This window comes from Heptranchias perlo, chromosome 8 (genome assembly GCF_035084215.1).
Source record: "Heptranchias perlo isolate sHepPer1 chromosome 8, sHepPer1.hap1, whole genome shotgun sequence".
Classification (NCBI taxonomy): Eukaryota; Metazoa; Chordata; class Chondrichthyes; order Hexanchiformes; family Hexanchidae; genus Heptranchias; species Heptranchias perlo.
In genome coordinates this window covers 20,289,860-20,313,957 of record NC_090332.1, presented here as the reverse complement: position 1 = coordinate 20,313,957, position 24,098 = coordinate 20,289,860, and the positions used below count along the sequence as shown (strand labels likewise).

The 24,098-nt window shown below is 40.4% G+C and overlaps 1 protein-coding gene across 3 annotated transcripts in view; it reads left to right on the top strand.

The window, feature by feature from the left end:
• Positions 1-24,098, top strand: part of LOC137324463 (tetratricopeptide repeat protein 7A-like) — a 249,376-nt gene that overhangs the window by 944 nt on the left and 224,334 nt on the right. For all 3 annotated transcript variants that reach the window (XM_067988771.1, XM_067988768.1, XM_067988767.1), the window contains exons 2-3: positions 4,300-4,463; positions 11,076-11,244. In XM_067988771.1, the coding sequence (XP_067844872.1) occupies positions 4,300-4,463; positions 11,076-11,244 (333 nt within the window). The remainder of the gene's footprint in view (positions 1-4,299; positions 4,464-11,075; positions 11,245-24,098) is intronic.

Sequence of the window (24,098 nt, the reverse complement as noted above, 5' to 3'; positions counted from 1 at the left end):
TGCTAATTCTAATTTGATACAGTGTTTAATATATAGAAATGTACTAACCTGATGTGCATTTTTTACTTGTGGGTCAGTACCTTTCATTAGACATCTTTCTCCTGCCTCAACAATGGCCAACCCCCAACTTCCATGTTCTCTGACAGGAATTCCTGGTCTGCCCCTAGTCACACTCCTTTTCTCCCACATGTTTCTATTTTCCCTAAAATGATTAAAGAAGCTCTTTAGTCCTTCACCCAACCAACCATCTTGCATATCTGTGAGAATCCTAACATTTTTGGAAAACTGCATCTCACGGTTGGTACTGATGGAACTAAATTTTTGTCAGATTTGGCAACACCTATCTTCCTTGAACTGAAAGAAAGCTCATTTCACTTGGAAATTTTTTGACAGCAAGAGACCTCCTATTCAATAAAATGTTCTTTGTAGAAACTCACTCATTTACTTGCTTTAACAGAAAATTGAACACGCCAAGAGTATATGTTAGATCTGAAAAGTGTTGTTTTGGAACACAACAAAGCGCAGTTTCAATCACCTACTATGCTGAGTTCTTGATCCACCCATGCCATTGTGGTGAGGCACCAAATGGAGGCCCGGTGCTTCCCATTTGTGAAGGGGAAAACTGGAATAGTTCCTAAGTTACTCTTGTGCACTTGGTGGCTGCCAGTTCAGAGCCCCTGATAGTGCATTTCTAGCAAGGACAACATTGGGCTTTTCAGTGATTGACTGGCCTATTGACATTTGCTGTTGAGGCGTATTAAAAAATGGCTACATTGTAAGGTACCGGAGGATGGTTGGCACTCATGGAATTGTTCCTCAGTTCAAATTGATGCCATTAAGATAAGGAAGGAAAAAATTGTAGGGGAAACAAGTGACCTGACCACTGACTTCAAGGCTTTGGGAAAACATATGATTTTCATTATTCTAAAAGCTGTGTGAAGTTTTGTGTTCTCATGTTTTGTATTGTTTTGCAGCAGATAACGACTGTATAGGTACCAGTTGGTGCCACTGGTATGCTCATTCCCATAGCAACTGAAAAACAAACAGTGATATATTTAGTCAGGAGCTGCTGTACAGAAACTGGTGACGTTGGATCTGGGAACTTTTGGATTTGGATTTGTCTCGCTTGCGACAAAGCCAGGGACAGGGTTTAAGCATAGGGGATGTTAAAACAAAGGGCTCAGGAGCACTGAGAATGATCAAAAGGAATAGGGAAGATTTGCATTTTTATAACATCTTATCATGTCTCTCAGAAATGCCTCTGATGGGGGAGTTACAAATCAGCCTGGAAATTTCAGGGTGCAGTGTTACCATAAGATGGCTTAACACATTCCAGTCCAATTCATCTGTCTACAACTTTAACGGAGGCTTAAGCCAGTTATTTTAAAATAACTGATAGAGGAACTTGATATGAATGTGTTTAGTGTTCTGGCAATGATATTGCATAGAGTACTTTCCAGGCTGTAGTCTCTTTTTTTGCCTCTATAATTTGTAATACAGTACTTTTTTTCTAAATTTGTTTTAAATAAAAAGAAAACTATATACAGTCGTCTCCTCTTAATTGGAAGTTGTTTAATTCAAATTATTTAATAATTCAATTCTTTTTAGCACTAAATTCTCACTTTGCTTAATTCAAATTATTGGATAATTCAATATTTTTAGTGCAAAAACAACTTTGAATTATTAGGAGTAGACTCTAACCTAAACAAAATATTGTTTTATTTGGGGTGAACAGTTTGCTTTAAAGACTTTTAAATTTCCCTAATGGGTGAATTAGGGATTGAAGCCTTATTGGGAGCAAGAACTTTGCATTAGTTCAGATTAATTTTAGGGGCCACCTGGACGTAGCAGAGCGGGAGATCCAGCTGAGACAGAGGAGATGGGGAATTGAGGAGAAACCAAGGAAAATAGAAACATGTAAGAGAAAAGGAGGGTGATCAGGGACAGAGCAAGAATTCCTGTCTGAGAACATGGCAGCTGGGGGTTAACTAGAGGCAGACGAAAGATGTAAATAAAAATATTACTGCCATAATGATTGTTTGTATACCCTATAATCTTTTGGTGGTTTACTGGAGGGGAAACAAAGGAAAATTCAGTGGATAAATTTAATCATGTTCGAGTGAAATATGCAATTTTTAGAATTTTTTAAATTTTGGCCAATTAGGTGCCATGTCCTCTGAAGCCATTTTCCTTTATATCAAGTATGATTCCTGCCACTGGAGGGTTTTTCCCCTTTGGCCCCCATTGACCTCAGTTTTGTTTGGGCTGCTTGCTGCCATACTCGGTAGAATGCTGCCTTAATGTCAAGGGCAGCTACTTTCCCCTGCTCCTCTGCCATTCAGCTCTTGCATTCATGTCTGGATAAGGCTGTGATGTGCTTTGGAGCTGAATGACGCTCGGTTTGGGTTCCACCAGAACCAATGAGCAGGTGTCACTAGATGACACCCGATGATTGAGAGGAGGTTGATAGGATGGTTTGGACGGGTTAGATTCATCCTAATTTATATGAATTGGACATATCTGGGCAGTGACATGTCAGGTTTGATTAGGGGAGCGGCTTGCTCTGGTGCACAGGTGTATTGTTCCATTTTGGACATTATAAATTTCAGTTACTGTGGAGAAAAAAGGTGGATGATAAAATTTCAGATATCATTTTGAGCGAGAAAGATCATATAGCGCTACCTCCAGGTTAGATTTTGCACAGGTGCTATGCTAACAGGTGGTTTATTATAAAAAAATTGATAAAAATATGACATGGGGATAACAGGGTGTAAGGTTTTGTAGACAGGAAGTGCATGCAGATATAAGATTTTTAATAAGACATAGATAGATATGCATCTGGGGTAAGCTCCCTCCCTAGAAAGTTTTAATTTTTGATAATTTTAAAAAAAATTTGCTCTTGGGATGTGGGTGATGCTGGCAAGACTACATTTTTTGTTCATCCCTAGTTGCCCCGAGAAGGTAGTGATGAGCCTTCTCCTGGAACAGTCAATCCTTGTGGTGATGATGCTGCCACAGTGGTGTTAGATAGGAAATTCCAGGATATGGACCCAACAACGATAAAGGAACGGCGATATATGTTCGTCAGGATGGTGGGGAACTTATGGGGTGAAGCTCTTTCCATGACATTGATCTCCTTCTCAATGGTAGGGGTCACAGGGAAAGGGCTGTCAAAGTAAGATTCCTGAGTTGCTGCAGTGCATCCTGTAGATTGTACATAGTGTAGCCACAGTGTTATGGTGGTGGAGGGGGTGGATATTGAGTCCAGTAGTAGGGGAATCGATCATGTGGACTGCTCTTTCTAAGATGTTGTCGAGTTTCTTAAGTGTTGTTCCGACTGTACCCACCCAGGTAATTGGTGAGTATTCCATCACACTCCTTACTTGAGCTTTGTAGATATTGGAAAGGTCAGGAGGTGAGCCACATGTTGCAGATTACACAGCCTCTACCCTGCTTGTGTAACCATATTGTTGATACGGCTGGTGACTGATGGGCTGAATGGTCTCCTTCTGTGCCGTAAATTTCTATGATAATGCCTAAGATGTTAATGGTTGGGGACTTGTCAATGGTGGTGCCACTGAAGGTCATGAAAAGATAGCTGTTTTTTTGTTTGTTTGAGATGGTCATTACACGCCACTTATGTGACGCAAATGTTAACTTGCTATTTGTCAGCCCAAGCCTGGATTTTATCCAGGTCCTGCTGAAGGCTTTAAGATAAGAGCATACCAGTAGCAGTACCAAGCATCAACTCAGTGAAGCTACTAAACAGGGCTGTTCATTTAGCATCCCTGTCCTTACTGACCTACATTGGCTGCCAGTTCCCCAATACCTCCAATTAAAACAAAATCACCTTTGTGTCTAAAGCCCTTTATGGCCCCCTTCCTCCAGTCCGACAACCCGATCCAAACTCTCTGTTCCTTCGACTATAGGCTTTTTGTGCATCCCCCACCCCCCCCTTTCCCTTCGCCCACAATTGGTGGCTTTGCCTTCAACTGCCTAGGCCCCACACTCTGGAATTTCCTGCCTAAGCTGCTCCAATATCGTCTCCTCTTTTTAAACCCCTCCCAATATCTCCTTCTTTGGCTTGGTGTCCATTTTTGTTTGACTATGCTTCTGTGAAACATCTTGGGATGTTTTTCTACATTAAATGCCCTATATAGTTGTTAAATGTATTAATGGATCGGGAATAAAGGCTAGCACTGAATTAAATTTTAACTTTCTTCTGTGAATGCATGTGTTATGGCAATGCTAAAGTATTTTTAAAAAAATTGTTTTTTTTTTATTAATGGTGAAATTAAGATGATTTTGGGAATCTGCTGCTTGCTGAAGTCCTCTTGGAACAGTGCCTGAAGGAAAACACAGCCAAGCTGAAAGATTGCACTCCGTTAATGGAAAAGAATGAACCCAAAATGAGAGAAGCCAAAAAGCACTTGAGCAGTATTTTAAACGGAGGCAAATTGCAAGTGAGTATAGAGCATGAATCCATATCTTGCATTTAGATTTCTCCTTTCCTATCTTTTTATAAGGTGATAAGTAAAAAGCAACTAGAGGAATCTGCAGCTACTTGAGTATATATAGTAAACTACTTGATGCATAGCACTGGAAAGTAACAGATTATTGAATGAGATGTAGTTTTGGGGCTAATGCCAGATGCTGGTCATGAGTAGAGTTCTGCTAGGTCCTTCTTTGTTTTCCCTAAGGTTATGAAATTATGTTTCAGCCAATAATTTAGGATGTTAGTAATCTGTCATTCTTTTTAAGAATGTGTCTTACATTTGGAACCAGGAACATTTTATTTATTAGTTCAATAGGTTATATTCTCCTCCTATGTGTAAAGTTAATGGAAAAAAAATGTATTTTTACTGAACTGTTATAAATTTCCACAATGTAACTTTACATACAGAGGAAAATATACCCTTAGATCAGACTGATGGTTTGCATCGGTATTTTCTTTTATTGCTTTCAAAGGGAATCTGGCTGAAATGTTAGAGCTCCACAACATGTGGGATCATGAAGTAGTGGAATGCCTGTTTAATCCCTCCATCCTGTACTTCGCAAACCTCTTGATTTTGGACGCATTGCCGTAGTAAGGCACTGAGTGGTGGCCAGGCAAAAATCTGATGATGATAAGTTTCACCTGGTGACTGTCCGAAGATGACGGTAGCAGCAGCATGGAAGCTCTCCCCTCCTAGATGCTGGGGTTGTGTAGTCCGGGAAGGGACCGGCAAAAAGGGGAAATGAGAATACGTGCTCTCGTAAGAGAATACCATACACTAAATGAATAAACAAACAGGAGTGTGAGTGAGTGCATGAAATGCATTTCCCTTTGTAAGTCAACGTGGGGGTGTTTTCTAAAAACATTTCCCAACACAGTACACCCTTCCCCCGCCCCAGATAGTCATGGAAGCATGTTTAATGCTACATCAGTCCCAACATGTGCACTTTCTGCATTGATATCACATCCCCAAATGATGTGGCCAGGCTGCCTTTCCGAGCACAATAAAGACCTGTTTCACAGTTAAGCTATCTCACCTCAGGTTTGGCCAGAAATAACAATATAAATATTTGACTGGTGCTAGGATTGCAACCATTTTTGTTCACAGTCTCACTGTAACTCAACCAATTTGTCTCCCATCCCTGGTTAAACAAAAGTGCCCATTGAAGATATAATAGATCTAATGTGATGCTTTTTAAATATGTCATTTGACAACACAATGTTTTTAACTACTAGTGTGAAGTATCAGATCAGCTCCCGCCCAAAATCCTAAGCACAGCTTAGTGGCACAGTAGTAGTGTAGGTGGGAGCAGAAAGTTGCAAAGGGACATTGATAGATTAAGTGAATGCACAAAACTGTGGCAGATGGAGTTCAATGTGGGGAAGTGTGAGGTCATCCACTTTGGACCAAAGAAAGAAAGAAAGAAAGATAGATCAGAGTATTCGCTAAATGGTAAAAAGCTAGGAACTGTACAGGAGCAGAGAGATTTATGGGTGCAAGTACAGAAATCACTAAAAGCTATTGGACAGGTATAAGAACTAATTAAAAAGGCTAATGGAATACGAACAGTGACAGACAGGAAAAGACCCTCTGGTCCATCTAACCTGCCCCACACAATATATCCACTTCTGTAGGCCTTTATCTCAGGGGGCTGGAATACAAAGGGGTGGAAGTTGTGCTACAGTTGTACAAAGTTCTAGTTAGACCCTATTTAGAGTACTGCATTCAGGAAGGATATGCTGGCCTTGGAGGGGGTGCAGTGCAGATTCACCAGAATGATACCGGATTAAAGGGTTAAATTATGAGGACAGGTTGTGTAGACTAGGCTTGTATTCCCTTGAGTATAGAAGATTAAGGGGTGATCTAATTGAGGTATTTGAGATGATTAAAGGATTTGGTAGGGAATATAGAGAGAAATTATTTCCTGTGATGGGGCATCCAAAACAAGGAGGCATAACCTTAAAATTAGAGCTAAGCTATTCAGGGGTGATATCAGGAAGCACTTCTTCTCAGAGGAGTGGAAATCTGGAACACTTTCCCTCAAAAAGCTATTGAGGCTAGGTGAATTGAAAAATTCAAAACTGAGATGGATAGAGTTTTGTTAGATAAAGGTGTTAAGGGATATGGAGCAAAGGCGAGCGAGGTGTGGTAAATGGAATTGAGGTACATATTAGCCATGATCTAATTGAATGGCGGAACAGGCTCGAGGGGCTGAATGGCCTACTCCTGATCCTATGTTTCTTCTACTCCCTGAAATAAGGATGGTGATCCATCGCCCAACTACAGTGGTGTGTGAAATGTTGATCTGTTGCATTAACTGTACCCTAAGGATTTGGTTACACAAAATAAAAGAATGGCAGAATCCCACTTAATTGCTTTAATGTAGTTCACAGAAAAATGGGGCAGACTTAGATCAATAATACCAGCTTGCCTTCTTCTTTTCCCCTGACTTTCTATTGTTCAGGTGTTGAGATGATGTCCATCATTGTCAGACTGCTCTTTATGCAATAAATTGTCCTTGGTGAAAGCGTGTTGCTTCCTTTGGTGTTTGTATGAATCCACATCATCTCTCATCACATTCCGAGATGCCTGAGTTTAATTTTCACAGCTTTATAAAACTTTCTTTGTAGAAGAAAGAAATCAATTTTAGTCCTCCCAACAATTTTTTTTTCCTTTAGGCCTCCACATCTGAAAACCGTGACTAATGCTGAGTTTCAGCAGCCCTCATGCATCTCACCAAACTGGTTTCATGTGCATGTAGGGATAATGGATGATAAAGGGCTATTTGATTGTTGGAAGCCATCATGGCCAAGCAATCTCCTGTGCTCGCTTCTTTTTCAACTGCACTTCTGTAATCTGTTTGGTTGACAACCCATTTGTTAGTCATCCTCTCCCAGTCTTCCCTATTTTCCTTACAGCCCTAATTGACCTAAGAAGACCAGTACTTTGTTGAACATTGGTCTTACCGGGGGCGAAATTGGGCCATGTAGCGCCTGTTTCATAGGCGCTACGTGGACTCTTAAGCCCCGGAAATGGCGTCCGAGATGCGCGCGCACACATCTGACGTGTAGTGCGCAAGACGCCATCTTGGTAAAGATGGTTACATACACGCACCTAGTGAACGCCGGCAGCATGTAAAGTAGGGAGATTATGACATAAATCAGTGTGCAACACTGATTTGAAGCAGCCAGCGGCATTTTGGAACTCCATGCTCCAGCCAATTCACTGTCCTAACCTTGTACAGCTGAACAGGACTTAAACGGCATGAAGGACCCCCCCCCCGACCAGCGCTATTTAAAGGGAGCATGCAGGAGTTACAGGTTTGGTGCTGGATTAGTTATTCTGTGTTTGTGGAAGCTTCCTATACTTGGAGAAAGTTGCAATATTTTATAGAGAATCGTCTTGCAGTACTGTTAGTGGCATTTAAAATAGTGTGCTGACCAAAGTTTTTTCCAGACATGGTGGCTTGCTAGGGCTTCCTCTGGGAATTGAGCATGCAAAGAGGCGACGCAGAGCAGGACAAGCTGCTAGAAGAGGGAGGAGGTGTAGGGCACTGAGCAGGAGGCCATATCTAACGAGGGCCTTCAGGGACCAATTCTCTTAGCTCAACTTCAGCGACGACCAGTGCATCCAAAGGCTGCGGTTCACTAAAGAGGTTGTGACTGAAATGTGTCAATTGCTGCAGCCTCAGAGCAGGGCAAGGACAGCATTGCCTGTGGCTGTTAAGGTAACTGTGGCGCTTAATTTTTACAGCTCTGGCTCCTTTCAGGATGCTGTTGGAGAGATAAGCAACATCTCAGTTTGCAGTGCACTGCTGTACGAGGGGGGGAGGGGGTCACGGAGGCTCTGTATGCACTCAAACAGATTCATCTTGTTTCCTCTTGCCAGAGACAAGCAGCATGAGTGAGCGCGAGGGTTTGCTCACATTGCAGGCTTCCCCTGGAGCAGGGTGCCATTGGCTGCACGCATATTGCTGTGCATGCTCCAAATCGGCTATGTTCAAGAATAGTGAAGGATTCCACTCCCTCAATGTGCAGCTGGTGTACAACCACACCCAGCCTGCTATCCTGGCAGCAGTCATGATTCCTTCATTCTGCGGCAGTCCAACGTGCCACCTATATTTCAACCATCACGGCAAGTCAAAGGCTGGCTACTGGGTGACAAAGGTTATCCCCTCATGAAGTGGCTCATGACTCCGGTCCGGAACGCACACACGAGTACAGCAAGTGTACAGTGGGAGCCATGCTGCCACGTGGAACACCGTAGAGCACACCATAGGCATCCTCAAGCAACGCTTCTGCTGCCTGGACCACTCTGGAGGAGCCCTGCAGTACTCAGCTGAGCAGGTATCAAGGTTTGTCGTATGCTGCATGCTGCACAACCTTGCCATGTTGAGGGAATAGCTCTTGCTACGGCCTATCTGGTGAGAACTGGAGGAGGTGGAGGAAGAGGCAGGGAGGCAACAAGATAGACGGGCACTGACTGCCAAGGCTCTCTGTGATCAGATGATTAATGAGCAACACCAGTAACCTCAACGACACCTCCCCATTCACCAACAGTTCCACACTTCTTACCTTTCCTCTCCCACATGACCATCAAATCATCCTCCTTATGATTACACATTGCTTCCTCCCTCAGCTCATCGCAGAATTGAAAACCGCCACCAAATGCAAATTCATAACCACATTTATAGATTTAGACATGAAATGATTCTAACAAACTGATACTATTCACTCTTGTGCGTTCCCTTAGTGCCTTTTGTTCGTGTGCCTTTACTTTTCCTAGTGCTCCTAGGAGGTGCATCCCCAGTGGCTGGAGCATTGGTGGTGGAAGACTGTTGACCTTCAATGGAGGAGAGTGCAGAGGGCCCAGCTTCAGACTGATCTCGGCCTGGGCTGCAGCAGTCTGGCCTGCCTGGCTGGCTGGCTGATGGGCAACAGCAAGGGCACTGGTGGAGTGGCAGGGGTGGAAGCAGGAATACTGTCATCCTGAGAGAGGACAGCAGGTTTGCCTCTAGTGCATCATTCGAGAACCTTGGTGCACGCTCTCTTGCAGGCACAGCCATTCTTCAATATCTTCCAGCACTTGCCAAAGGACTTCCTGCAGCCACAGTGCACCTCCCCTTTAAGAGGAGCAGGCTGCCTTTAAGTGGTACTAGCCACTCCCAATATCGGAGCCCCCTGCTGGCGCGTGCAACCAATCAACAGCGCAGATAGTGCTGGTGGTACGCAGTAATCATTTAAATCATCTGGCAGCACGAATGTTACATGCTGCCTGCATCACTACGACTGGGCGCAGTTTAATTGCCCACTGCAATCCTAGTGCCTGTTTTTTGGAGGTTAACTAATGTAACCCCCACCATCTTTACGATCTCCTCTTTGGCATACATTTAATTGAGCAAACCTTCATTTGCACTGAGTTTGCTTTTAAATGTTGGCTTAACTGTTGAAGCTTTGGTTGTAGTTTTTTTTCCCTCATCTCCCCGTGGTTCATCCCAGCTATCCATCTTATACAGATCCTTAAATCGAGTTAAACCATTATGAAAATAATGAGTTACAGAGGGAGAAAGTTTGTGAGTTTTCCACATTAGCTGTTTCCTGCTGCTGATATTCTAGTATCCGAAAAATTTTAAGAATGTTTTTCCCTAAATCTATGCGTTGGTTATGAGAATTTTCAAGTTTCTTCCTCTCAGTTGGAGGCCAACTTCAGGAATGCATGGTTTGTGTATTAGCTGTTGACCTTTGTTCTTTACTATGGAGGCTGGTTCTGTGATGTGTAATAACTCCGGGATGAAGAGCAGAGGTTAGTTGCCTGTGTACACACACTCTGAATTCCCGAACTTGACCCTCACTACAAAAACTTCAGTATCTTTTTAAAGTATAGCACTGTTAATTTTTTTCTTTACATACCGAAAAAAAAGTAGCCTTTGATTTTGTTCTCCTCCAATGAGGGATGTTAGTTTTGTGGAATGGAATATTTTCCATTGCAGTCACCCAGCATCAAGCACTCCCAGGTCAAGTATAATATGATTAGATGTAGAGAGAAGCTCCCTTTACTCTGCCCTAGTCCCAGGAGAGTATCCTTTATTGCACCAGTGTTAACATTTTTCCATTTCCCATGCCAACCTTCTGAGTTAGATTGTCTTTTGGGGCCCCAAACAAGGACCTGGTTTGAGACTGTGTGCAGATTCATTTTATATAAGATCCTTGCAGATAGAGGAGATATTTTTCCATCAGTCTAGATTGAGCACACGTTTCAGATATGAAAACTCACTCATGGGTTACATTGCTCAACGTCAGTAGTTGGAATCTAATGAATTTATTACCACCGGTAATGCGACATTTCTTTCAGAGCTATATGTTGTGTATCCTGCGTAGATCAGAATGTAAAGGAATTTACCTTGCAACTGGTCATACAAACATACAACTGCTATATTATTACTGAAGATGAGAGCAAACTTGAGACTAGGTAAAGATTTGTTATTCTCACAATTTGCTCATACAGTAAGCCACTAAGTTTTTTTTAAAATCAGATAAACTTATTATGATGGGCACCAATAGCTTTGGTTTCCTCTTTCAGCACAACCTGATGACTGAAGCCATTCTTACCTTAGCAAAACTGCATTTTGTGGAGGGGTCTTATCGCGATGCACTCAGCATGTATGCTCGAGTAGGGATCGATGACCTTTCTATTGACGATGGACCGCTTTATAAGAAAAGACTCTTAGCGGAAGCCTATGTTATTAAAGGTAACTACAATTAACTTTTATTTTGCGATATAGTACTTATTAATGGCAACTGTTAGTACGTGTGAAGAAAAAGTGACAAACCAAGAGGAAACTACATAGAATTACAACTGGATTGTTTTAAGGTATTGAGCAGATTTGAGAAATCCATGGAAATACTTTTGCACTGCTAACTTTTTGCAGTGTGGTAAGTTGTTAATGGATGTTCTTATGGGTAGGCATCATTGAAAAATCTGTTTTGATTCCCAGACCACTCTTTCAGAGCAATCCTCGTGGTGAGTTACCATAATGGTAAATTTGTTTTATTAAAATAATAACCAATTTTCTCCCATCCTCTTCATCATATTGGGATGCAGTTCCAAAGCTGCTAGCTACCTGCCAGTATCTTGATGTGGCGATGCCGGTGATGGACTGGGGTTGACAATTGTAAACAATTTTACAACACCAAGTTATAGTCCAGCAATTTTATTTTAAATTCACAAGCTTTCGGAGGCTACCTCCTTCCTCAGGTGAACGATGTGGAAATCGTTCACCTGAGGAAGGAGGTAGCCTCCGAAAGCTTGTGAATTTAAAATAAAATTGCTGGACTATAACTTGGTGTTGTAAAATTGTTTACAATTGCCAGTATCTTGTTCAAGTGCCAGTACTTCATGTGTCAGCTTGGATAATGAGTATTAACAATTTACACTATTGTGGAGAGTGTCGAAGTTGAACATGATCCTGAATTCACAGACTTGCATTTATCAGTAGGAATTAGGGATGGGGATCTTGGCTGATTCTTCCTCCCCCACCCCAGCCTAGGGATGCTGAGGCTAATTAGAATAATCCTACTGCTACATTGGCTGAGATCAACTAACTCAGCTCAGACTGGGCATTGAATTTGGGCCCTGGCTGGTCTATATAGCTCAGTTCAGCTCTGGTCATTGAGTATATTCTTCTGGGAATTCTGAGATGAACATGGGGGAGGGTGGCGAGGGTTGGTGGATGGTACTGTATAGTTAACTAACGATGATTAGGGCTATCACTGGCTGTTCTCCATGGAGTCAACAGCAGCAGTCAACTAATGGAATAAACACAAGAGGTAAAGCATATACTGATAAGTTTAAAATAACCCAAGTTCTTATCAAATTGGACATGTAATCTATATTAGGAGTGTAAGTGTCATTTAAGGTTCAATCCCAGCTTCAGCTTCTCAATCAAATGGATGCACTCTCCATGCAGTCTGATACTATGTATTCTTAGACTGGAGTTTATCCTGGCACAGTTTATTGCTTGTGGTGAATAGTGATCCCATGCTTAACTTGAGGATATTGTTAATTATAATTTTTTTTAAAAATCGAATATTTTGAATTATGAATTATATGGAAATAATGAATTTCAAGCATCCAGTTAGAAACTGTACTGGTTTTATAAAGTTTTTTTTGAGTTAAATGTGAAAGTAGTGTTGCTTTACAATATGGTTATGTCATGCTGAAGAAAATGATCAAAATAATATCACTTCTTTTATGGAGAGCAGGAACAGTTTGATCAGTCTTTGTAGTGATATGTTCATACTGACTGGCGTATAATAAGACCATTGTTTCAATTTTTTAATTTTGTTAAATCAGCTCAAAATTTTTCATTTTATTAGGCTGTTACCATCAATTGTTGGCAGAGCCCTATTGAATTTCATACAGACTATGTTGCACAGAGGTTATACTCATTTTCCATTACTGCAAAGCAGGTTCAATGGGGCAGCAAACTGAAGCCAAATCAACATCAGTTCAGGATTTCACATTGAATGTGAGACCATCTCGAGCACCTTTGTACCACAGCAAAGAAAGCTTCAGTTTTAAAGTTTCAGAAATTTCCATGAATTGCTTTTTAAATATTTCCAATATTAGCGAAGAGCCAAAAGGATCATTAAAAATATTGCTAGCATTTGATTTGAACACTTGCACAGTTCTCTGTTTTCTCTTGATCTGAAAGCAGTGTGGAATTGGAAAATCTGTATTGCTCCCAGATTGGGGAAAAGTAGAATACTGTTATGTCAAACTTATACTTGAAGTGTTAATACTATCAAAGCATTTAAATGCTTTCAGTTAAAAAGTGGTACAGTTTCTGGGTTAAATATGAATGTAGTGTCTTGCTTCACAATATTAAGATGTCATACTGAAGAAGAAAGTTGTCAATTATGTTGTCACTGTTCTTCTGTAAAAGATGGCAAGATCAGCATATGTAGTTCTCTGCAGTTTCCCTTTTTTTGTGTAAGTTTGCCCAGGATGAATAATGTGTAATGGTGATAGTTTCTAGTAAACCAACAGAAAATGACAATTTCTACATTCACAAGCACAAAATCCACATCCTCTGTTGAGAGAGAAGAAAAGCTTTATTTATGTTACAGTAGAAGCTTAATTTAACTTCATCAACTTTCTATTGCGAGCCAGAGTCCCAAATAGTGTCTTGCTCAAGAGCACATTCAGGAATGCTTCCAACATGTTGCAGTATGGAGTAATGAGATGATGTGTCCGTGATTTCTCCACATAGCGAGCTCCTCTTCCAAACGTCTCACCGTGGACAGTTGCATTTCTCTCAAACAACAAAAGTAACTTATTTTTTGTAGCACCACTCACTTTATAAGAGGGAGAGGAGAATGCAAGATGGTTAGCAAGAGATGTAAAGCACTGAATTTTAGTAGTGAAAATATTTTACTGCTGAGCAGACCATGAGCAGAAATCCATCAAGCAGTATATCTGGCAAGGGCCACTGGTGGTAAGGAGGAGGTTGGCCACATGTTACCCCTGGCTGCGTTATGAGTACCACTGCCATAAATGGATATCCTATTAATGAGAATTGAACATTGAATTATTTCCTCTTACATTATATAAAGAGTGTTTGCCTAGCAGGATGGATTGGATTAAAAGAATGTTTTGCTCGCCACAGACATCTGGGCCTGGGTGGGGTGGGATTATGGTTCCAACTGGAGTGTATGTGTTCACCAGTTGTTTTGGGGCCCTGTATGATGTTAGAGATCATCCAGGCTGCTTCCAGTAGTTTTAAAACATCCAGCACTTATTCCTACTCAAATTACACTACCCACTACATGGCAGGAATGGTTTGATCAGTATATATTCTTTGCTTTTAATATATTTGTATGAAGTGCAATGATAGCACTAGGAGCAGATATATCAATACTTAGGTCAAACTTATTTTGTAAAATCAATTAAATGCCTTAAGACTTGGTGACTAAGATAAGTGCTTTAAAAGACTACATATTTTTTGGTTAAATAGATAAGCCAGCAGTCAATTTATTCTGTTCCTGTCCCTGTTGCCTTCTGATCTTTTAGTTTTTTTTTACCCTTTTTACTTGTTCTATATGTATTTCGCTCCTCTTTTCTTTTACTTGGTCACTATTAGGGTTGAATGTTTGTTTTTCATGGGTTCTGCTGACTGCCTTAAATTTTGTGAAATCAGAGGGACCCTGTTAAATGTATCAATCTTCTGAAGTTTCTATACAATTCATTAATGAAATTTCCCTGACTTCACGCAATCCATGCAACCTGTGCAGCACGGAATGGCCAGGGAGTGAGACGTAATGTTCACCAGCAAAAAATCACAGAGGAGGCCTGGAGCAGCACGGGAGTGTGGGAGGAGAGTGGGGGAAACATGTTCAAAAATGTACGTACCTGGTGTTCTACAGAACTCGGGCAGAAGGTTTCATGGGATTTAGCAGCCCTAGAGTGTGGTTCTGGGTTTTGGTAGTACTGGGGGAGAGTCCTGGGGTTTAGCAGTAATGGATTGTAGTCCTGGAATTTGGCACTGTGGAGGGGGACCTGTATTCATTGGATTTGGGAGTGGAATGTGAGGTTTGGTTCTCTGGTGGATTCCTGGAGTCTGTCAGCAGTGGGAATTGGAAAAGGCAAAGTATGACTGCAATGGGTGTGGGTCTGGCAGCACTGGGATGTACGTTTCTGTTGGATCTTTGCAAACACTGAATTAATTGTTTTGTGATTGGTTCCTGGGAAAATACTGTTTTTATTAAGTAAATAAATATCCAGATTCCACTCCTATGTCTCCCTGGAATAGCAAATGTGGTTACTTGATCTGAAATTTATTTAAATTTTCAACTAACAAAGTTCAGTCAGTAATTTTCTGGAGAGGGAGTTTGGGTCATGGGTTTGCGGCCAGCATCTTCTCTAAATGGCCAGTCTTCATGTCAATCATAAACACTTCCAGAAATTACCACAAAAAACATTATTTAGCTATGAATCCTAAAGTGTGTTTTTGGATTAAAAACTTGAGAACAAGAAAATGGTTTAATTGTTATCAGGCTAATATATTTTAATTTACATTACATATCTTACAGGATTTTCCACTCAGCAGCAAATAATTAGTGTTTTACCCACCCACCACAACTATATAACTAAATCCTATGTAAATGTGATTTGTTTAGAAATTGTAAATGTGAAGAATGGGAGAATGTATGAAATAAAAGGAGAATGTCTCTCTCTGCCTATGTCTTTTTCTGTCCGTCTGTTACCCTTTTCTCTCTTCTGTTTTCTCGCTTGACACATTTTCTGAAGTAAAAATTAAATTGATAGCTTTTCCTTTTAAAGGTTTAGTTGAAAACCTACTGAAATTCATTAACCAGTTTGTAAACAAATAAATCAAAAACTGAAATACTATTATGCATAAAGGCAGTTTCTTTATTCCATTAGAATTCAAACATAAACAAAAGCTGTCACAGATGTTTAATAAGTACTGCCCGTCATGTTCAATCTGTCTGCGTCAGTTTCTGTTACTCTGCTAGATAAGTGCCCTTCTGTTTTTCTTAAAAAAAAACACATGACATAAACTTTACTTGAGTAAAGGTTTTGAAATTTTCCCTCTAGTTTTTCCAGAAATAATTGTGAAAATCAAACAAATAGATACTATTGCAGGTTGAAGAGAAGCATTCCTTCAGTTGGGTTGATAAAATGCTCCTGATGTATCCTGGGAAATTAATCGCACTCCGCATGGCTAGACTGCAAGATCTACCTTCAATTTACAGAGTCGTGACTCTGGACAAAAATATAATTTCAAAGTCTAGGCTTTAAGGAGAAGCTGAGGCTTTAAAGTAAAAACATTAATGAATGTACTCTATGACACGAAAGACAATTTTATATTTAAATTTAATCATGTTATTGTGAAACATATACTTTTTTAATGTTACAAACCTTATTTTGTTTTTATCATTACAGTCTAGCATTGCTTATTTTTAAATGTGTGATGGTTATGTTACAGGAAGATTTGTGTTTTAACTTTTAAACACCCTTGCAAAGAACCAAGCAGTGGGAATTGTGCACAAAAAGGGAAATTAGAAAGGCTAATGGATAAGAATAATGAGAGAAAATTAAGAAAAAATATAAAGGGCAATAAATAGACTTTCTTAAAGGCACATTATTAGTAAAAGGATGGTGAAAGTCAGGATAGAGCTGTTAACAGAGTTGAAGGAGGCAGGTTTGTAGTGGAGAGCGAGGGAAAAGCAGAAATACTAAATAAGTACTTGGTGTCTGTTTTCACTTACATATTAACATTGTAAAACCACTAGAAATGTCTACATTCTAGTTAGTGGAGATTATTATTCAAACTTAAGGTAGACAAATTACTCGAACCTGATGCTTTGCATCAGGATTCAGTGGGACACTTCATAAGAAAAAGCAACGGCCTTGACTAACTTTCCAAAATTCTTTGGGAAGGAAAATTGTGCCAGAGGACTGGAGGCTCAAAAATATGACTCCCTTCTTCAAAAAAAGGAGACAGGGATAAGCCAGGAAATTATAGGACACTTAGTTTTACTTCAGTTGTCGGTAAGCACTTTGAATAATAGAGGATAGATAAAGGAAATTCAATGGATGTGGTTTATATGGATTTTCAAAAAGTATTTGATAAAGTTCCATATGATGGGATTACAGCAAAGATGGGGAATGTGGCTATATGGATAGAGAGCTGATTAGAGGGCATAAAACAAAGGGTAGGAAATTAAATAAATTCCTAGGAATAGAGAGAGTGAATGGTGCTCCACCAATTTTCATGTTGGGGCTGTTCTTACTTTTATACATAAATGGTCTAGACTTAAGAATTGAGGGAACAATATCAAAATTTGCTGAAGATACCAGTTTGGAGGTTATGGCATGTGGTGATTAGGATTATGAAAGATTGTAGGAAGATTTAGATAGGCTAGCGAGATGGGCAGATAGGTAGCAGATGCAGTTCCATGTAGAAAAATGTGAAATAATATATTTTGAATTAAGGAAAGCACTTTTTAAATGATAAGATTTTAAGTGGAGTAGAAGAGCAGAGGAATGTACTCAAGTCATTAAAGGGGACAGCGCAAATAGATATGGCCATTTTAAAAAAAAAGGAAACCGAATCCTTGTTTTTTTACACTACTTCTGCAAGGCTGTAGATTGCCGGTTGAGCTTTGTATACAGTTTTGGGAACCCCATTATTGGAGGAATATAAAAACAATGGGACAGGTGTAGCGTAGATTGTTGTTATCAGGGATGGCTAGTTGGGGTTATGAAGAGAGACTTGAGAAGTTAGGGCTTTTTTCACTAAAGCTGAAAAGATTAAGGGTGACTAGAAAGAACCCTTAAAAGATTATGACCAGTTATGGTAAGGTAAACAGTGATAGACTGTTTGCACTGGTTGCTGAGAATGTAACAAGAGGCAACAACTTGAAAATAATCACACAAAGAATTAAAGGGGGGGGGGTTTAGAAAAATAGAGGTTAGTTAGAATGAGAGATTTTCTGTCACAAACTATTCTTGAATCAGTCGATAAATTCTTTTGAGAGAGAATTGAATGGTAGCTTGAAGAAAGTATGGGGAGCGAGCAGGAAAATAGTATTAGACTAGGTGGCTCATGGAAAAAAAACATTGCCATAGACTTGATGGCCTGAATGGTCTGGCTCTGTGCTATAACATGCTGCTCAAAATTATGAGGGATTTTGATAGGGTAAATAGGAAAAAAACTATTTCTACTGGTCGGTGAGTTGGTAACTGGAGGACCATTACTTTACGGTAATCACCAAAAGAACGAAGAGAGAGTTTAGGATAATTTTCTTATGCAGTTACTAGAAAGAAAAAATAAAACCAAAATAGGTTTTGAAAGGGAAGTGAATAAATATTTGAAAAAGAAAATGTAAAAGGTATGGGGAAAGGGGCTAAGTGGATAGCTCTTTCAGGGAGCCAGCATGGGTGTGTTGGATCGAATGGCCTCTTTCCATGCTGTAAAACTGTATGATTCCATAAGCCTAGTGACAACACTGAGCAGTGTTTTGAAGTTATTATCATTTGCATTTTATCCAGAACATGCTGATTCATATTCATAAACACATGTTTGTAAAACTATCAGACCTATGTGATGGAAATGCCGTCCCTTCCGATTTCCTTTTTCATGGGTTGATAAGTTTCCATTATTACATTTAAGCTCTTTAACATCTGGTTAATGTAATTTATTTCAAAATCAATCCCAACTATTACAAACACTAAATCATAATGTTCTAAAATGATACTAATTCCTAGGAGTGTATTGCACTTACATAGAATTACATAGAATTTACAGCACAGAATCATGCCATTCGTCCCAACTGGTCTATGCCTGTGTTTATGTTCCACACGAGCCTTCTCCCACCTTACTTCATCTAACCCTATCTGCTCTGTACTTGTACTCTGTTGTACCCTGAAGAGCAACAGACTGTATGTAACAAAACCAAAATACTGCGGATTCTGGAAACCTGAAATAAAAACAGAAAATGCTGGAAACTCAGCAGGTCAAGCAGCATCTGTGGAGAGAGAAACAGAGTTAATGTTTCAGGTCGATGACCTTGCATCAGATCTATGTATGTGCTTGAGATTTGAGATGTTTTTGAGAAATGCTAAAGCAAACTACTGTTACGATGAATGGGACAAATTATAATGTGATAATTGAAGTTAGATATGTTCACACTAAGTTCAGATGAAGGAGGCCCTTTGACCTATTTAATTTGATCTTTCCAGTATAGAATACAATTACAAGGTTGTATGTTAGCACTCAGGAAATTGCGAAAACTACTGATTGTTGCTTCTTTTGCCTCTGTCTTCCTTTTGGCTCAAATCCATATAACATCACAATTTAAGAAACCATGTTAATTTTAGGTGCTTTTAGGGAAAAGTTGGTTTGTTAAATTTTTTTCTAATCTAGTTACCAATGAATATTCAGTTGAAATATATAACAAATTTGCCAATTAATTTTATGCTTGGATCATGAGTGTGCAATGGAGAGAATGGAAATAATGTACATTAGCTTGTGCACGTGATCGAGTGTACATTGCTATACTGTAAATTAGTATTTTAAATTGCCTCAGGTGTTTAAGATGTTGATTTGAATTGAGTTTGTGATGTTGCATTGTGAAGAACTAGAATGAATTGAAATCACAAAATAAATTTCATTGCATTTGTAAATTGAAGTTTGATTCTTTTGCTTGTAAGGTAATCTAAACTACGCACTTGGATGAGGAAAAATGAAATTTTCACTTTGACACTGCTAACAGCTGTATGCCGTTTCCACTGCTTCACGTTGAGGGTTTAAAAGTCTTGTTCACCCCCTTACTGTGTGTAATTAAATGGTACTGCAGCCTTCAAATAATTAAAGAACACATTTTGTGGCAAAAGTTTTTTTAAAAAACAGGCTGCATCTCTGACACCTTGACAAGGCTTTTTCCTTGTTGTCTTGTTCTGCATGTAATCCCTACCAACCACCCACTGCTCAGTATCAGCAGACATTCTATTTACTCAATTTGTTTATGCACACGGGAGGAAAATTGTACATTTTCTTTTCTTAAAGATTCCACACTTTTCTTGCAAAAAGAAAATCCTTTTAATTCTGTTGTAAATGTTGCTTAATCTTGCTATCTGTCCACTGCTCTCTGCCCTTTTTCAGCATGCCCAGCTTGTTTCGCAAATGAGAACACAGCGATGAGGCGAGCATCTGAAACGGTATGTATACTTTACACATCAAATGTCACTGCTGAAATTACACTGCATAAATTGCTTGATTTGCTAAGACTGTACAATAATTGGCATGTTGGGGAAATGTAATTGTGTTCACGCTTGCCGATAATCAAGTTTCACAATCTTTGGATGTTTGTGTTGCTAATTTCACGTCTGCCCCAGATATTCTTTTTGGTTAAGTCTCTCTGGTTTCTTCCATAAATGTACTGTGTGTCCTTTACAACCAGGAGTTTTCTTTAACTACTTTGTATCTAGATGTACAATAGTGTGACCTGGGGGTGTAACAATGAGACCCCTTGAGACGTGAACTGGATACTGCAATCCTCTGCACGTGTCCTCATGTGCTTCTCCAACCTCCATATGGTGGACTGATTCTCAGCTTAGTGTGATAAGACCAGATACGAATTGTTAAGCTGCTTTATTTTACAGTCAGTAAGTGAATGTACAGAGTAACAATCACAGCAAATCTCAACTAACTTTAACTTAACACTTTAGTTCCTCCTCGTATTTAAAAAAATTAGTAAACCAAGCCTCACTATCCTGATTAATGGGCTAAACAGTAATCTATTTTGGTCAGCACTATCAGTGAATCAGACAGACTTCATCAGCTCTCCTCTTATTGTAAACTGGCCTAGGCCTGATCTGCCTCTCTCAGTATAACATACTAACTGACTCTGAACATGTGTTTCACTCTTCTTTTGCTACCTCTGTGGACGGAAAGTTGAGGGTTTTACCCCTGACTCCTCTGTCCAGGGTTGGCCAGTAGAGCTGTCAATTAAATCTGCTATATCCCCCCCCCCCCCAAAGGGGTGGGCTCCTTGAAACAAATTCCTGATGTTTTCAGAATGAACAGTATTATCCCATCACAATGCACCAGGATGATTTACAGGAAAGGCTTTACCCCACCCCCATCGTTGGATCAGAAGACTGGGAACATTACAATGGCTGGTCTTTCTGGCTTGACTACACATCTCCTTTCCCCTTCCTCCCTCCAGCTCTGGTTGCAAGCTGGATTTTAAACCTTTGTAGCCTCACTTTAAATTAAACATAATACTTCAATGTGAAGCATGCCTAAATCTTTCCATAGTAAAGTGGTCAAAATTCCCAAAACATGTTAATTTACTTTGGGCATGTGTCCTTTTAATGCTACATCATTTCTTGTTCCTTTTGAGAGGGGATTGCCAGTTATAAAGTGGTAACTGGGCTATTAGGACAATAATAAACAGATGCGTGTGTCAGTTAGAATGTCAACTTTTGCTAAGTTGAAAAATAGATGTTGGAGGGGTACAGACAGGTGCGATGGGATGGGATCTTGGTTGGGTTCGAAGATTCGCCTTTCTGATGATGATAAATTCATATAGAGTACAGGCTAATGCTTCATTAACAAAAATCAGAAAATGTTGGAATTACACAGTAGATCAGCCAGCACCTACAAAGACATAAAAATAGGTTAATGTTTTGGGTATAACTTTTACCAGAACTGTTGTTCCATAATCACTTTAAAAAAATTGTTCTTCACCACGAGATGGAGCTATAACTCTTGGTTCCTAAACACAGCCTGCAAAAGGTGCATTTATTGTTGTACACTGAGTGTTCCATCAGCTGCATGCTAAAGAATAAAGCAAACAGTAATAAGAGGCAGTATCCTTGAAGCTGATATTTGTGGATTGGATTGAATTCAGTTTCTTCAAATGAATTTTTTTTTCAATAATTTTATATCATCAGGTTTTAAAGGGGTTAACACTATCTGTATTTCTGATTTGCAAGCCAATACTCAGAAATATGTTTGGTGTTTTTCAGTTGTCATGATACCACATCATTTAAGAGTTGGGTTAACCTGCCAAAGCTCGGTGAAACTTTGTCTATTGGTGTTCTATCTGGGCTCTTCAGGACTCTAGCTGATTGTGAGGATGTGGGGGAATCATGGTGAAGGGGCCTCGGGCTACTGTCTGATTGTGGGACATGGGTAAAGGTAGACATCTCGTAGTAATGGTGTCAAGGTAGTAACAGCTATCAGTGTATCAACGTGCTGCCGTAAAAGGAACATCTTGCAGAGGAAACTTTTATTCCATTTTTTAGGGTGGCAGGAGAAGAGAAGGAGAAATATTTTCAGAAGGAAATTTGTTCCTTTAGAAAAAGATAGGAAAAAGCTAAGAGAAATTTTACTTGGGATAATTAGCTCATTGACTGGGTTGTGAACACTTTATCTATTTAAAAAAGAAGTGACAGGAAAAAAAAAAAGAAATATACCGCATTTCCTCTTGTTTAAAAATTCTGTCCAAATAGCAGGATTTGGGCTGGCGAGGAGAATTAATTTTTAGTGTGAATTTCTTTTTTCTTATGACCTTTTCTCTTCCCATTTTTACTTTCACCACATCCCAGGGAAAGTGGCCTATTTTACAAACAAACCTTTAGTACCCCTTTTGAACAATTTACTTGTCAGGTTCAGGGAAATTTCACATGTAATTACTAAAGAACAAGTCACTTAGGAGCAAGTTACTTGGGTGTCAGCTCTGGCTCAGTGATAGCACTCACGCTTCTGAGTCAAAACGTTGTGGGTTCAAGTCCCACTCCAGGGACTTGAGCACAAAATCCAGTGCTACCAGTGTTCTTCGCTGATCACTGCCTCCTACAGGCCGACTGTCAATTGCAGGAGGACCAGAAGGCGAGCAGGGCGATATGGAAGCTGAACGCGAGACTTGACCCAGGAGAACATTGAGGAACTAAAGAGGGATTCTACAGGTTGGAGGACTGTGAAACCTCTCTTTGACTCCATGGTGCACTGGTGGGAAGCGACCAAGGCCAACATCAAGAGGTTCTTCATCTTCAAAGGCATTCAGAAAGCGAGAGAGACAGAGGGAAGTGTCGCAGGTCCAGAAAAGTATACAGGATCTGCTCCAGCTGTAGTCGAGTGGAGGTTGATGTTGGGGAGGAACTCGGAGAGCTGAAGGGCCAGCAAGCCTCACTCTTCACCTCCTAGGCCTCAAAGGTCATCTTTTGGTCCAGAGTCCGCTCCGTGGAGCAGGACGAGAATTGCTCGCCCTTCTTCCAGATGCTGCACAGCGAGATATGTGATCAGCTGGATAATGTCGTCACAGGCCGACATACTGAGGATAAGCGAGTCCTTTTATGCCGGGCTGTATGACGCAGAGCTCACAGTCAGAACGGCCTCCCAGTCCTTCCTGTCCTCTATCATGGAGGTCTTAGAGGACAGCGAGCAGGAGAGCATGGATCGGCCGCTGACTTTGGATGAGCTGACAAAAGCCGTCCGGTTCTTTGAGAAGAGTAGAACTCCCGGAAACGTAGGCTTACTGGTTGAGTTATATTCGGCTCTGTGGGACTGGATAGACCCAGACCTACTGGAAGTGTATGGGGGTATGCTTCTGGTAGGCAGCATGTCAGAGTCCATGAGGAAAGGCCTCATCTACAAACGGAGGCGGGAAGAAATCAGAAAGTGGCAACCCATTTCCTTGCTAAATGTCGATTACAAGATTCTGTCTAAGGTCATCACCAATGGGCTCAAGTCTGCTCTGGAGCTGGTGATCCACCCCGATCAGACCTGTGCTGTTCCCGGCAGGAAGATCTCAGATAGCCTCACGCTACTCAGGGATATGATTGCTTATGTGCAGGGGTGAACACCTGCCTCGTCAGCTTGGACCAGGAGAAGGCCTTCGACAGAATATCCCACATGTACATGATGGATGTGCTGTCCAAAATGGGATTTGGGGAGGGAATCCGCAATTGAATCCAATCGCTCTATGCGGACATCCATAGCGCAGTCCTAATCCACAGTGGGAGTCGGAGAGCTTTCCACCTGGAGTGAGACAGGGCTGTCCTCTCTCT